Source organism: Halichoeres trimaculatus, unplaced genomic scaffold, assembly GCF_033239565.1.
Source record: "Halichoeres trimaculatus isolate MK-OKI-2021-1 unplaced genomic scaffold, fHalTri1.1 fHalTri1_scaffold_18, whole genome shotgun sequence".
Taxonomy (NCBI): domain Eukaryota; kingdom Metazoa; phylum Chordata; class Actinopteri; order Labriformes; family Labridae; genus Halichoeres; species Halichoeres trimaculatus.
This window is the reverse complement of record NW_027437196.1, coordinates 5,914,656-5,931,322: the sequence shown is the minus strand read 5'-3', so window position 1 is coordinate 5,931,322 and position 16,667 is coordinate 5,914,656. Positions and strand designations below refer to the sequence as shown.

Here is a 16,667-nt window from a genome sequence, read left to right as displayed (position 1 = left end):
GGCAGACGTTTGTCACCAGCTGGACTCGGATCAGCTTCTGGAGCAGCGACAACAGAGAGATAAAACATGAACCAAAACCCGTCCTGTCTGCGTTAGTCGCTGAGAGAGGAGGGGAGTTAGAGAAGCAAACAAAATGTCGTAAAAAGACAAGAGAGGGGTGAAGACAGAGACATAAAATAAGATGAGAAAACATGAAGCAGAGAGCAGAAAACAAGAGGAAAAGGCAGGAGAGTCAGGGTGAATGAGAAATTAAAGGAAGTCACATTTTAGAAAAACAATCAAAAATGGCATCTAGAAACAAACTGAACAGACAAGTTAAGAAGAGAGTAAAAGGATTGATTTCAGAATAAGAAAACTAAAGTTTGGAGGACAGATAATCTGAAGCAATGGTTTTTTGACTTTCACCTTGCTGCCATCAACACATTTTGGGGACAAAGAACAGATCCGTATGTCCCACGCGCTGCTGCCACCCCCGCCGCCTGGCTCGCCTCCTGACTCAGCTCACGGTCCCCTCTCTGCGGACCAGTCGCACCAGTTTGCTGACACAGCTCCGTGTCACTGTGTGCGATCATGTGTGTGTGGGAGCCGAGGTTCCTGCCAGTCGGCCAGCTGCTGCAGAAGTAGGCCAGAAAATTGACTAACAACAGCGGGCAGACACCAGCTGTGTGTGTGTGTGTGTGTGTGTGTGTGTGTGTGTGTGTGTGTGTGTGTGTGTGTGTGTGTGTGTGTGTGTGTGTGTGTGTGTGTGTGTACAACCAGACAAAGAACAGTCTCATGGAAGTTGTAGTGAAACAGGAATAGTTGTAAATTAATGGTTGATGTTTTTGGATTGTCTAGTCCAGGCTCTATGGGTTGTCCTTATTCCAGGGTCGTTACATGGAGTCGTTCCCAAGTGAAAGTGGTGTTTTTAAGGGTTAGGGTTACATCGGGAATCACATGACTCCAATAACTCCAAGAAACCACGTCCATAACTCTGCTTACAATGACAATGACAATACATAACCCCTCTGTTCAGAACGCTCTGATTTAGTGGGCGTGGCCTTCATATGAAAATGAGCCACCAATGATACCGCCCCCCTCTTCCACGTCACCGAGAGCAGCGCCACGAGCTCTGAGAGCACAATGTTTAGAAAACAGTGAAGCTCGTTTACCGTAACATTACAGGCTAAAACAACAGGCTAACCGCAGCTAAAGTTAGCATCCTGAAGCTAACACAGAGACAGGGGGGACACTGAGGAAAAGCTCTTACATCTGCTCCACAGCACACAGCATTTTAAATACTCACATTTCCAGGGTCCCAGGTTTGTTGGAGGATGGTTGGTAATGCGCCTGGATTCAGGACCAGTCTATTTGCTAGCCCTCTGTTGGACTGTCCAAAGTTGGAAAAGCAGTCTGCAGTGAAGTGACTAGCACACACATTCACAGTTTTACTGAGTGTAGCTGGCATATTTCCTTGATAAATGAACTCTAGCCACTAAGTCTTGTCTTCTTCTGAAATGGGAAGCTTGTGCATGGAACTATGTGGCTGTTTACAGCCAAAAACAGAGCGGTGATGGCTCTTCAACTTTGGCATTCTTGGGGAGTGGGGGAGTGGGGGAGTGGGCGGGGAGGGGGTTCAGGTGTATCAGCCCTGGTGGACCAATCAGGTCAGACTTGCTCCTGATTGGTCAAAAAAGAAAATCGCTGACATCAGCAAATCCCCAAAATCCAAACAGCTCGTTTTAGGTCAGGATTTTACATTCACAAGCACTACTAAGTACAGGTTTGGTCATTAAATATCACATTTTGTGGGCTGGGAGGAAAGCCAAAGACCCACAAATTTCACTAAAAGACTTAATAAAGTGATTTTTTCATAATATGGGACCTTAAAGAAAACACCAGATAATCAAAGACCCCAATGAGCTCCAAAACAAGGTCACCAACACTGATTATGGTGACCAAAAATTTCAGGAACCAGATCAACAATGACTCTGCTTGAGACAGTGACAGATGATGAAAGACCTCAACAACTCTCAAGAATCAGGCAAACAACTCTTCAGCCAAGGACAGCAGATAATAAGCACTCAACGACTCTTAGTGACCAGGTTAACAAACACCGTTTAAGTTGACCATAGACAACTGAAGAACTTAAGAATTAATTAATTGAATCTCAGGAACCAGGTCAACAACTCTACTTGAGACAACAACAAGTGATAGAAATCCACGTAACGGCTCTGCTTTCAATGACCACAGATGATAAGCGTTCAACGACTCTTAGGAACAAGGTCAATAACCCTGTTTGCGACCACAGAAACCTGAAGACTTGATGCAATCCCAGAAACCTGGGCAATGACTCAGGTTATAAAAGATCTCAATGTCTCTCCAAATCACCACAGATGATTAAACTCCTCAACATATCAGTAACAAGGTCAACAGCACTGTTTACAATAGCCAAAAACACCTTAATGCCGCAGCCATACCAAACGCAAACGCGCGAGACACCCGTAATGTGCTGCGTGAACCCCTGAGTCTCGATGCTGGACTATTTTGACAAGCTGAGGGGCAAACGCATGTTCGCGTGTCACTGCACATGTGGACTAAAGAGCCCACTCATTTAAAGACAGAAAGCCCAAAAGAGCATCTGAAAAACAATGAGCTGTGGTTTCAAAAGCATGACAGGAGAGTGTGTGAAAGCTTTGGAGATCACAATCAAGGCCTGCTGCCTCTCCCTGGTAATCCACCTCCACCGGCCCTGCCTGGCTGTTCCCTGAGACCTCATCCTCGACCCCCCGACCCATGTTCCCAGAGGTCTCCCTGGGGTTAATGAAGGGGTCAATGAAAGAGAGGAGCACAGAGAACTTCATCTTTTCCCTGGCTCTGCCCCTTCCCTGCTCCTCCCTCCTCTCTATCAGGCTCAAAACTCCACTGAGGAAAACACAGTCGGACTCAGTATAACTCCGGATAATGACACACCACACAGATTATTTTCTCCTCCATCTTTTGGCGGGTTGGAGTCAGAGCAGGTGGCGGTTCCCCCCAAACTTCACCAAATCAATGACGTCGTGGGGGAATGTCATTACTGATTGGCTGCCACGGCACAGCCTTCACGCGAATTTGCATCGAAAGTTCAATATTTTCAACAAGAGCGAATTTGCGTCTACCGCCCCAAATGCGCCACGTCTAAACACATCCGTGTATTGACTTTGTAAGTAATCTCACGGCAAATTCGTCTTTTGGTGTGGCCGTACCATTAGACCTCAACAAATCCTAGGAACTACATCAACAACAACTCTGTTTCTGGAAACCAGGGAAGTAAAAGTTGAAAGAAAGACAATGCAAGACCTCAACGGTCATCAAAGAACCAGGTTAACGACTCTGCATATCACTGCCGCAGAAGACTGAGGACCTTAGTGATCCTCAGAAAGCTAGTCAGTGACTGTTTTCAGCACAACCAAAGACAAAAAACCTTAACAACTCTTAGAAACCAGGTCAACGACTCTGATTACAACCATGGAAGGCTGTAGACCTCAACGACTCTTAGTAGCCAGGTCAAAGACAATCATAGGCATTGTAAGACCTTAACGACTCATAATGACTGACCAAAGTATTTGTGCTGCCTCCAAACTGTCCAATTCTCCAAGCTGAAAGTAGATCTTTAATTCCTTTCGCTCCACTTTCATCATAGCTTCTTTTTATGTCTGTTTCTTGAAGAAGTCGACTCTTCCTGTTTACTTTTGGCAGCTTTAAAAACTTTTGATGAATATGCAGAACCTTAATGTTGTAACAGTTTTATGTGTATAATAAAAATTACAGCAACAGCATGAGGCAGAAAATATGGAAGAAGAAGATCCAAGGTTTCTCTCTCCATATGTAAGCTTTGTTTAGGTGTGTGTGCGTTTTTCTGAAGTTTGTGGATTTATGTGCGTTTGAGTTTTTGTCCCACGTAGAGCAGCGGTTTTGTCTGTGAAGGATCGTGTCTCTGTATGAGTGTGTGTATGTGTGAGTGTGTGTTCCTTCACGCTGTGATTACAAAGCACAAACAGCAGCATGCCTCCCCGCTGCTCCCTCTGGCTGTCACTAAGACAGAGTGTGTGTGTCGGCCTGAATGGCGACGCTCCCCCGCCGCTAATTATTCATCACACAGGAAGAAAGGTCGGGCGGACGGGAAAACCTCAGCGAGCTGCGCTAACGAGTCGGAGCTGCAGCGTAAAGAAACTCCTCTGATGAATGAAGGTCAGCGGTTGCTTTTGGGTGATACAGTCAGAACAGACAATGGGGCCTTTACTCCGGGTTAACAGGCGGAAATAATTACAATGCAGCCAAACGAAGGAGTCTAAAAGTGTACTTGACCCTGACTCCTAAAGGAAGATTTCGTAAATTCTCTCCTCTTAACGTTTAGGACTCCTACGATCCTACGACCATTGTGATGAGATCTGATGCCTCACTCTGAGCTAAATCAAATTGTGTTTTTACTTATTCAAAAAATTAAACTAATCCTCCAAATACTGTGATACAACATGAGTGAAAATAAAGTGACTGTGGGTTCTGCTCAAAGGCACTGTGGCAGCAAACTCTGTCTGCTATACACACCCACACACACACCTCACACTCTACACCTGAGACCTTTCAGAAACAAGACGTCGCAGCAGGAGACACCACTGCTGCTGCTGCTTCTGCTGCTCTCTGAGGCAGAAACACACACACACACACACACACACACACACACACACACACTCCTGATTCCCTCTCAATTGCGTGACGTGAAGCTTCACAACATTAACCAATGAGTTGGCATTTAGAGGACCAATGGGGCAGCTAATCTAACTCCCGCTGTCTGCACAGATGTGTGTGTGTGTCTGTGTATCTGTGTGTATGTGTCTGTGTGTGTGTGTGCTACCTGAATGTTTGGGATTTTTGTGGGTTTAACATTTCCATATGAGGTGGTACGGATATATTTTCCTATGTTACCATCATCTACCAAAACACTTCATCTGCAGGAAATAGGTTAGAGGACTTAATAAGTCTGTGTGTGTTGCGCTTTTCCTTTGAGTTGCAAGAGTAACAGTTGAAATTTTTGTTTTGGGATCGCTGTTTCTAAGATGAAATCTGAAAACAGCTCCTACATCCTAATTCCCCAAAACTACAGTTCCTGTAGTGTCCACTAGAGGCTGGTTTACAAGTGAGTCAGTCCCCATTGAACCCAATGTTTAAACATTCAGCTTTACAGCAGACTTAAAGAGGTTTCCAGCCTGATACAAACCAGTTTGGGTCAATGTAGAAAAAACTTTTTACTCACTCAAGGCAGACGTGAAACAGAGGAAGTCACGCTAAACAGAAACATGTCCCACCAGAGCCTGTCCTGTCTCATTTTGCTATCATTAGCCATGGTTAAATGAGGAGTTTTTCGTCTTTCCGAATGAAATCTTTCTGAATGAAATCTTTCTGAATGACTTTTCCGAAAACAATAGTATACATGGAAAAGAATATTACAATCTCTGGTCTACATGCGCCGCCATAATCAAACAAAATCGTCAATGGGGCATGCGCAGAAAAACGTAAACATCATGTGATTTATCAAAGAACGTCTCTAGTTGCTTCTTACGTCATATCTGAGCATGCCCTGAAAGAACGCACCCTGACAACTTTCCATTTGAGTGGATACATGATACCTCAATGAGTTTGGGAAAAGGAATATTCCACCCCTATGAAACTTATTAAATGTCCATTCAGATTGGCTCTTTACTTTCAGAATGAGGTGTATACAAAGGTTAAATTCTTTCCGTTTAAGCAAATAAACCGAATGCAAGCAGAATATTTGGGTTCATGTAAACGTGGCTATTGCTGTGGCTTCCAGGCTTTTAAATGAAGCAGGTTTGAATTAAGAGCAGGCCTTTATATCAAACTTTTTCTGTTTGGGAAGCCAAATGGTACAAAAATTGGATTGATTCTAAAATGGATTATGTTGCTTTTGTCTCCATGCTCAAGTTTTGATTTCAATTACTTAACTCAATAGCTGGCTTTTCGATTGGGGGTAGGTTTGAAACCAGATTAGATGTTTGGATCATTCTTTTAGCAAATATAATCTGAAGAACGAAGCTTTCATATTGCATTGCCAGCAGAAATTCTTGGGGCAAGACGCTATGAGGCGAAAGCATTTGGCAAGAATGTTTTCGTTAATCAAGAGCAAAAGTCGGAGTTTTGAAGGTGAGCAAATACCGTTGTAGTTCCGACCATAAAGGATGCAGACTCGTGATCCGGCGGCGTCTTCACCACGGCCTGCCGGGGAGCATACCAGGAAACCAAAGTCATTGGGTTAGGAAGCTGAAAACTTTAGTATTTGACAAAAGGGCACCACCAGGAGTGGAGACTGCAGCTTAATTCAACCCAACACAGGGAACCTCGCCCAGTCCAGACACAAAAAGGATCGGCAGACTCAGGCCATGTCCACACTAGCCGGGTATTTTTTGAAAACGACTATCCCCACCTTGTTCGTTTTGAAAAATACTTTCATCCACATGCAGCGGGTGAGTGCGGCTCCAAGCACGCCAAACCTATAATGGGCAGTGCTTTCCTGACGTAAAACCCATGCCAGCCAATCAGAATGAACCCCCGTCATTCAGCTGTGACATTTGAGAACCAAAAACTCTTTTTACCAGCGTCCACACAAAACCATGAAACCAGAGTTTTCCAAAATCTTCAATTTGGCCAGAGTTTTTAGAAAACATCGTTTTTAGTGACGTAATGCTGCGGTTTTGTGTGGACGACAGGCATCAACGAATAAAAATATATGCGGTGTCCTAGCTTCTCAGTTGAAAACACATTATAACGTACTTTAAATTTACATTTTTAGGGATACTGTATGAATTTTCTGTATATGGAAAATTATATGCAAAATTCTCATGGGTTATTGCACTTTTTAGCAATTTATTTAGTTAGTCCGGACATAAGTTCATCCATTTTATTCAAGTTGGGAACATAAAGGTTGTACTGTTGTATAACGAAAGATTTATGCAAAAAAATGACAGTACAGCACATGTGAGTGTAAAACTATGCTCTGGCAGACTTGATATAGTGGGTCACATAGGGTTAAATAAGCTGTTATACATTTATTTTTAGCCAAAAACATCCCTTGCTCCGCAATGAACCCCAAGGCAAAAATCAACTCATTCACTAAAAGTGGTGCAGATTAGATAAAAGTCTTTATTTAAGATTTGTCAAAATCAGGTTTTCTTGTTTCTTCTGACTTTTATATGATTAAAAAATGAAAAGAGTTAATCTGACTTTAGTAAATTTTGTCAAATTTACATTGTGAAATTGTAACAGTACATAGATATTTAGAGATCCAGCAGCCTTTACACCCCGTTACACATGTGTGTGTGTTTACATCATGTGTAAGTGTGCAGACTGGCCCCATTTAAATAGAAACAACAGGGGCTAAATGCAATCACCTGGCAGGGGATCATTCAGCAGCACTTCTGAGTACTGATCAATAACAGATCGATGCAGCTCACAGCGGAGAGCGCGCGAGACTGACGGGGGCATCGTCTCCGCCAACAGGTGATGTAATGAGGCGTTCAATAAGACTTTATTGCAGGAAAAGTGTTTATTAAGAACGCCTTCAGAGCCAGCAGAGGGGGTTCCCTCACACACACACACACACACACACACACACACACACACACACACACACACACACACTCACTCACACACACTGCGCACACTGATAATAACTCTGCCAAGTAGGCTGATTGAGTGTCGGATTACCTTTCGCTTGTTTTCATTGGATTACCTAACCGGCGTAACAGGGAAAAGCCTATTAGTAACCATGGAAACAGAAAGCAGGGGTAATCAAAGCTCTAATTAGAGGAGCAGGCGGACGCTGCAATCAGCGGAGTGGAGAGCAGCTCAAGCAGATCCGGCTCCTTCTCTGTGTGTCGGAGGAAACCAACAGAGATCAGACACAGAAAGTTTCCAGAAAACCTCCCTGAACATGTTTCAGGGACACTGCGGTGTGAAGAAACGTACGTTTGTCGTGAAATAAATGAAAATGTTGAAACTAAAGCCAAAGAAGGCAAAACTGTTTTTGTACTAGGTTGTAAATGCGTTTTTTTCATCTGTAAAGTTGGACTTTTTAACATTGAGTTCTATAGGAAATGACTCACTTTTGGGACTAGCCTCTGGTGGACACTCACGGAACTGCAGTTTTCTTGACTTCTCTACTTCCTGTCACCAGGCTTTACTTGCATACATTGTGATGACACTGAAGGCAGAATTTGAAGCTTTCAGCTGCAAACGCAATCAAGAATATCTTAAAAAATGTTGTTGTTTTTTTGTCATAGCTCTGTGATTGACTCGCTGCAGCCTCTAGTGGACATAAATTCCTGTACAGATGCACAAAAAGCAGAAGTTAAAGTCCCTGAATCTCAAAACACAAACTAAAAAAATCCCTTTGGTGAATCAGATCAGTGAGTAGCAGCGAGTTGACCCAGCATGCACGCTCTTCATTCCTCTTCCCTCCACATCTCGTCTCTGTCAGCGTCCCAGCGTCCAACATGCCTCGCTGGAGGGCACGTCAGCATCACTCACCCAAGCGATCACTGCACTGGAGTTTTTTGTATGTGAGTGAACGTCAGGTTGCGGCTCATCGTCCTGGTTGCCCTTGCAGACACACTGATTGTATTCTGAAACGTCTGAAAGCGACGTGCTTTTAGAGCCGGGGGTAATCTGATCCTCTGCTTATCAGGACTCACTGAACAGAGGATGTACTGCAACAAATGAACCAGAGAGAAAATTCAGGATAGAAACATGTTTTGGATGATATAAGGTGATCCAGGTTCTCTTCACAGTCAGATATTTAAAAGCAATAATACTCAAAATGGCAAACACAAAGAGGAGCAGCTAAGGACTCAAACCTTCTAGTGAAATGCCTTTATGATGCAAATTAAAGCTCATCTCTTTGGCTCAACGTGATCAATACAGATGTGTTATGAAATACACTTACCAGCCACTTTATTAGGTCTACCTGTCCAACTGCTCGTTAACGCAGTTCCATCCGATCATCGGGCTGGTCTGACTATTTCAGAAACTGCTGATCTACTGGGATTTTAACCCACAACCATCTCTAGGGTTTACAGAGAATGGTCCCAAAAAAAGAAAATATCCAGTGAGCAGCAGTTCTGTGGGACAAAATGCCTTGTTGATGCCAGAGGTCAGAGGAGAATGGACTGACTGGTTGGAGCTGATAGAAAGGCAACAGTAACTCAAATAACCACTGGTTACAACCGAGGTCTGCAGAAGAGCATCTCTGAACACACAACACGTCCAACCTTGAGGCAGATGGGCTACAGCAGCAGAAGACCACACCGGGTGACCCTCCTGTCAGCTAAGAACAGGAAACTGAGGCTACAATTCACACAGCAACACCAAAACTGGACAATAGAAGATTGGAAAAACGTTGCCTGGTCTGATGAGTCTGGATTTCTGCTCCACATTCAGATGGTAGGGTCAGAATTTGGCCTCAACAACATGAAAGCATGGATCCATCCTGCCTTGTATCAACGGTTCAGGCTGCTGCTGCTGGTGTAATGGTGTGGGGGATATTTTCTTGGCTCACTTTGGGCCCCTTAGTACCAACTGAGCATGGTTTAAAGTCCACAGCCTACCTGAGTATTGTTGCTGACCATGTCCATCCCTTTATGAGCACAGTGTACCCATCTTCTGATGGCTACTTCCAGCAGGATAACGCTCCATGTCATAAAGCTGGAATCATCTCAGACTGGTTTCTTCAACATCACAATGAGTTCCCTGTACTCAAATGTCCTCCACAGTCCCCAGATCTCGATCCAATAGAGCACCTTTGGGATGTGGTGGAACGGGAGATTCTCATCATGGATGTTCAGACGACAAATCTGCAGCAACTGTGTGATGCTATCATGTCAATATGGACCAAACTCTCTGAGGAATGTTTCCAGGACCTTGTTGAATCTATGCCACCAAGGATTAAGGCAGTTCTGAAGGAAGAAATGAGCCTAAGAGCTCAGAAAGGGCTTTTGTACCAGGCTGTAAACATACTCAATTGTGCTGTAAAATTGGGCATTTTAACATGATGCTTTATGGGGATTGGCTGTCTTTTGGGACAAGTCTCTAGTGGACAATGAAGGAACTGCAGTTTCTGGGACCTATGTCATAGGATCACAACATAGGTCCTGAACAAAAACGTAAAGCAATTCTTTAGAAATTCAAAGCAGAAACATGAAGCTCTATGGGGATTGGATCCAATTGGTGCCACCCTCTAGTGGACATTGTAAGAACTACAGTATTCGGGTTTCAGAAGTTGTTTTTTTATTCTTACAAAATTGAATGATGTAAATGTTCAATTAAAGTATAAAAAGTAACAAAAGTATTAGTTACAGACATGCACACATAAACACATATGGAGGGATAGGCAGGCAGAATTGCAACATCCATCAAAGAGCTAAATGTTATGCAAGAAAACATGCCTCTGAACATGCACACATAGACACACACATAGACACACACACACACACACACACACACACACACACACACACACACACACACATATCCAGGGATAGATGGAGCACTTAATGCTTCAGGTCATCGGTTCTGTTTGCAGCAAACAAAGCAGATATGACATGAGGCCCTGTGTGTGTTTGTGTGATACCAGGCAGTGCTTCAGACACACACGTTCTTTGTCGGCTCCGTCTAGGTTCACTTCCTTTGCCTGCAGAGATTATTTTACGTTTTAACTTGTGTAATGCTTCAAGGTTCGGGGTTGAAGTTATCGTGATTTCATCTGTGTTTAGCTTCATGTGTCTGTAAACTAACACTTAAACCCTTCCTCTCTCTTTATTTGTTCGTCACTGTCTTTCGCCCTCAGTGTGTGTGGCGAGGTTCCAGTGCTGCGACTTCGACACGACGGCGGGTCCCGGGCAGTTTTGGTGGAGAACGAGGAAGACATGCTACCAGATTGTGGAGCACAGCTGGTTCGAGTCCTTCATCATCTTCATGATCCTCCTCAGCTCAGGAGCTCTGGTCAGACACACACCCCCCCACACACACACCCAATGAAAAAAACAATGTAAATAGCGCTGAAGGAGGAAAATATAACCTCCTCACTCTCTCTGCTGCCCCCTTCAGGCCTTTGAGGACATCTACATTGAGCAGAGGAGGGTTGTGAAGGTGGTGCTCGAATACGCAGATAAGATCTTCACCTACATCTTCATCCTGGAGATGCTGTTGAAGTGGATCGCTTACGGCTTCAAGAAGTACTTCACAAACTACTGGTGCTGGTTGGACTTCCTCATCGTGGATGTAAGTTGACCTCGGGATGATTCGCTGTTAACTGATCGGGTTCATGATCTGGTTTCTGTCATAGTGTTTTTTTTATGAATTGGTGAATTCAGAGATAATGATGAAGCTGACGTTTTTAAGTGAATTTTACATAAAGATGGACGACATGCCTCAACCTCTGGTTGTACAAAAGTGAAGCCAAAATGAAAATGAAACTAGATAGTTGTGCTACTGTAATGATGTCATAACCCTTCCTGTTACCAGTTTTCTGATGCACACTGCACTGTAGGAGCCTCATTGGTCAACAGAGCAGTTTATCTCATCTTATTAACATTAAGTGACTAAATTGTCCTAAACTTTTAAGAAAAAGCAAATTTTTGGACATAAATTACATTCATTAGATCTGGATATTAATACCGTCTTTGTGAAATAATAAATTCCCCTTCGTCAAAATGCTAGCCAAGACAAATTAAGCCTACATTGAACTGTGCAAAGTGCAATACCTTGAGTGTCCACTTGGGGCTGGCTCCAGAAGTTTCAAATAGAAGAGAATAGAATAAAATAGAATATTCTTTATTGATCCCCATCGAGGAATTTTATTTGTCAGCAGCCCACGGACAAAGAGCAAAAATGCAATAATAACAATAAAAACAGAATAATAGTAAGAATAAGAAATTCAAAATTTTAAGAAATATAGAAAGTTAAAAAAAATAGTGCTTACAAAATAAGTACAAGATCAGCAACAAACTCTGAACTATGGGTACTGAGATGATGATTTATATTCTACACATACATTCAACAAAAAGGTCAAAGTGACTCAACCAAACCTCTGTATCAGCTGACCCGTGAATAAGGAGAGTAAGTGATGAAGAGGCTGTGACAGAGGGCAGAGCAGAGACACACAGCAACAAACCAAATCTAGCAGATTCCTCCAATTTTGTTAGATTTTAGCAAGCAAGGGCTACAAAAACTTGAAAAAAAAAAGTCTTCTTTTTATCGTTAGAGTGGCAGAGGGCGTTATTCAAAGCATATGGTGCTGGCAAATATTAAAGTATTGAATGATTTGACAGTCTAATGAAAAGCTAACCACAGAAAAAAAATATTGAAGTGATGCCACAGTTTGACCCATGTCTCGTATTCTGTCACAGCCAGCCAGCAGGGGGAGCTCTAAAATGCTTTTGGGGAGCCGTCATGTCGTCCATCTTTTAAGCATCCTTTTTTTCCAGTGCTTTACCAAATATGACAGTGTTTATGGTTTCATAAGAGAAAAATATACGTTGACATGTACAGTGACCCACAGGAGAAGTCTGCATTAATGGACTTCATACATAAAAGAGGCCAGAGACACAAAGAGACAAGACAGAGAGAAAAAGAGAGGATAGGGCCAAACAGCCTCAGGTTAAACGATCAGCCGTGGCTTTTTAACCTCAGCACACACATGAGACTCACACACTCTTTCACTCCTCAGGGCAGGATTATTCAGGAGCAGACACACACACACAAACACACACGCACGCATGGTTTATGATGCATATCACACAAATACATGCATTGAGTCGGGGACTGTCTCTCTGTTCCTCTCTGTTTCTCTCTGGCTGTTTCCCGTCTCGCCGTCTTCATAAATATCTCTGCATGTTGTGACGTTTTTATTTTGACTGTAATGGCCTGAAGAGAGAAAAAGAGACGAGTTGAGTCACTGGAGTTTAACTATGCAGATTTGTGACAACAAACAGAATCTTCATTATAAAGAGCGACAGAAAAGGGTGCAGCCGAAGGCATCTGTTTTTGGCCACTAGGGGGCAGAAAATGCTGCAGAAAGCTCTCAAATACAAACTTTAGGCTTTATAAAAGAAGTGGCTATAGTGTCCTGTTTTACATATGAAGTGCTTTAAATTGCATTCTTTTGATTGACCAGCAGGGGGCGACCATATATAGAGCTCTATGAAAAAATGAGGCTGCTTTAATTTGATTTAACCCTTCAGTAAACATCTTCCTGATGAGTTTATGGTCCCAATCTCTAGTTTCAAGTTTCTTCAGTACAGTATAACATTGGTCTCATTAAGAGTCACACAGACCAGGAAGTAAAGGAGGATTTAGGGCGGAGCTTCCTGTGATTGACAAGTAGATGTCATGGCAGCCAATTCTTTTAAGAATGAAAGAAAATGTGTTTTGTTTGAGCTGCTTAGGACATTTAGGGTGACAAGGTGTAGCAGTAATGTCTGGCTCCCACATTTAGCATGTGCACCTCTTCACGTTAGCATTGCACACTTCCTACCCAGGCTCTCCCAGCATTTCAAAATAAAACACCACGTACAAGCTCCTGACCAAATATCAGATCTGATTTAAAAAATTCTCACAGAGACTTGATTCTGAAAGATAAACAAATCTTAAAAATTTGGTACCCAAGCCTTAGCACACTCAGCGCACACGCTTGAAGTGGAAACAAGACGTTCAGCATAACTTTTACCTTTCACAAAAAAACAACTTTTCAGAGGTAAGAATAGGACTTAAAGTGAAATGTAATGTTATTAAGTCACTTTTCATTCTCAGGATTGGTTAGCGTAGAGTTTAACAGCCCCTGTGTAACCCATACCCTGTAGATCTCAGTGGTGGGTCTCCTGGCTCAGTACATCTCTATGGACCAGATCACCACCATGCGAGTGCTGAGGACGTTCAGGGCCCTCCGCCCTCTTCGGGCCGCGTCCCGCTTCGCTGGTATCAGGGTAAGAACAAGCTGGAGCTCCACCCACCGACCCACCGCCCAATCAACCTGCTGCTCAGTGGTGGGAATCAGCCGCTCATGTGGGGTTAGGCTGGCTTTAGAGGGTTTGGAGATGCTGCGGTTTCTGGGTGTGATACGGGGTTGTAGGGAGTCTGGTATTTATAAACCTGAGTCATTTTTCACGTACTTTTGGGTCTGATTTGGTACAAAAATCAACAGTTTTCAAAGTGGTTGTTTCAGTTTTTCTGACAACACTACTCTTAGAAGTATCTCGTTTAAGTTGAGAATTGTCACTCATGGATACACCAAACCCCATTGTAAAAACAGTGAATTTTACTCCAAGAGGAGCTGATCCACTAATTTCTCAATCAGTAAGCTTTTTAATGTTTTTGTGTGATTTGAGGGTTTAAAACAGTTAATTCTGCTTCAACATAACATTTGTTTTCCACACAATAGCACAAAAAATGCCTCATTGTATCACAGAAGAGGCGACTTGGAGCCTATCTATCCTTGAAATAAAATTTCTGTTTTTATGAATGGAGTCTGGTAGCTCTTAAGGAGAGGGTTTTGTTTGTTTTTACATTTTAAAGCGTTTTATTTTCAAAAGCAAAAAGTAATTCTAAAACTTAAGAGTCTAACTCTTATTCAGACCCAAGATATGATCAAAATCACTCAGGTTTAAAGCTAGCAGAGTCTCCGGACAAACTCATCGAAAGGTGTTTTTTCCGTATGAATAAAAATTAATGATTATTTTCTCCACAGTTTGTATAAAAGTGTTACTTCAGGAGTTTTTTGCACTTCCTGAATATGTGTTTATCATCCACAGTCCATCCTGACTGATTCTCCAGTGACTTCAAGTTTTTTCCACAGACCCGGGCTCAGACAGTCACAGATACCTCCTCTTCCTCTTCCTCTTCTTTCCTGCAGGAGTTTCCAGTCAGCTGATAAGCCCACTCTCCTCCTTAGCCCTGATTGGCTCGTTGCTCTTTTTTCTCTTTTATTAGAATAGATGTTAACTGTCCTTCTCTCTTTTCTTCCTTCCTCTCTCTTTTTCTATCCTTTCCCTCCTCTCCCTCTTTCTCTCTTGTCCAGGTCTCGTTGGTCAGTTTGGTCGCTAACACGTTGGGTTATTCAGACTTTGCAGCCATCAAGTCTCTCCGGACGCTGCGGGCGCTGCGACCCCTCAGAGCCCTCTCCAGATTTGAAGGCATGAGGGTAAGAGTCAGTATTAACACAAAGAGATAAAAAAAAACACACACACCTGGACGCCTGATTCAATAGTGATGGTAGATTTAATTTTTTTCTATGAAAAAAACAGCCGTTAAAAGACACTTTGAAGATGTGATATTTAAAAATTGTACAGCTGACATCCACCAGATCCATGTTTGGTCCGTCTCTGCTCTGGCAATCTGGAGCACGTCACAGCAGATACTCGTGTCTTTTTTTATAAATCTTTTTATAAATCTTTTTTTTATAAATCTGGCTATAAAATCTTCTACCATCAGCAACAAGATTGATACTTTCTGTTTTCCCCCTGTTTTGACAGACTTTGTCCACAGGGGGCGCCAGATCCAACACAAACTGAGAATTCCTCACAAGAGCTTTAAAATTTTCCTTTTTTAAAATTGATTTAAATCCAGAATCTACTCTACATTGGTGTCCAGGTGTGATTAAATAACACACATTACAATTACCATTAGTGTTATTTGCTTTTTCATCGATTTATCCCCTTCTTCTCTGTGTTTCTGTACATCTTTGACCTGATTGATTCTTCCTTCGAGGTTTTCTCTTTTGGAAAACACACACCAGTGTGTTTTTAACGTGAAACTGTGAAAATGTTTGCGTTGAAATCTCTCATAAACCTGAAGTTTTCTAACCACTGAAGAAGCATTTACCCTCTGCTCTTTTCTTCTGTTACCAGTATTGAACGACTTTATCAGTAAACATAAACTCCTGAAAATTTCCAGATACTTTCAGTCCTTCAGCCCCTGATACCGTCACAAGCTTCATGGATCTATTACTGGTGTTAAACTGTCTTCAAACACATGGGCAGATTTAGAAATGTGAACATATATCTGCAGATGTTTGTATATTTTGTGATAAATGACTGAAAAGTGTAAGTGTTTTTGCTCCTAAACCTGAAAATACACAGTCATCGACATGATCAAAACATTACAACTGTCTGACATAACATAGACTTTTGCAAGATTTTACTGTGAAAAAAGTTTGAGTAAGTTTTCAAGCAGGAAAATTTACATCATACATGCAGCTTATCTGAAGGATATCTGGAAATTTTCAGGAGTTTTGAGCTCATATCAAAGAGTAAACAGACATTAAAGTATAACCAGAGTCGCGTTGTGCACAGACCTCAGTCTGCAGACCTAAATTTTTCATTACTAGTCTGCTTCCTGTGAAACAGTCAAACTGTTGAATTTTACTTATTTTGGATGTTATTCCTGATATTTTGATTTTTATTCTGCACATTTTGTTCTCTTTATTCTTCAAACTGAACAGAGTGATCTGCCTCAAGTTCACCTTTGATTTGACCCTTAGCACGTTGCTACCTGTGAATAGTGTCAACATCTATTTGTTAATAACACTCTAAATATTCAGACTTAAAGATTTAGATAAGTGATGTTATCTGCAGGAGTTT

The 16,667-nt window shown here is 42.3% G+C and overlaps 1 protein-coding gene across 1 annotated transcript in view; it reads left to right on the top strand.

Annotated features, from left to right (window-relative positions):
- Positions 1–16,667, top strand: part of LOC141807704 (sodium channel protein type 5 subunit alpha-like) — a 244,433-nt gene that overhangs the window by 203,035 nt on the left and 24,731 nt on the right. Inside the window, exons 24-26 of the mRNA XM_074693871.1 lie at positions 10,880–11,034; positions 11,140–11,313; positions 15,107–15,229. Coding sequence (XP_074549972.1) covers positions 10,880–11,034; positions 11,140–11,313; positions 15,107–15,229 — 452 coding nt within the window. The remainder of the gene's footprint in view (positions 1–10,879; positions 11,035–11,139; positions 11,314–15,106; positions 15,230–16,667) is intronic.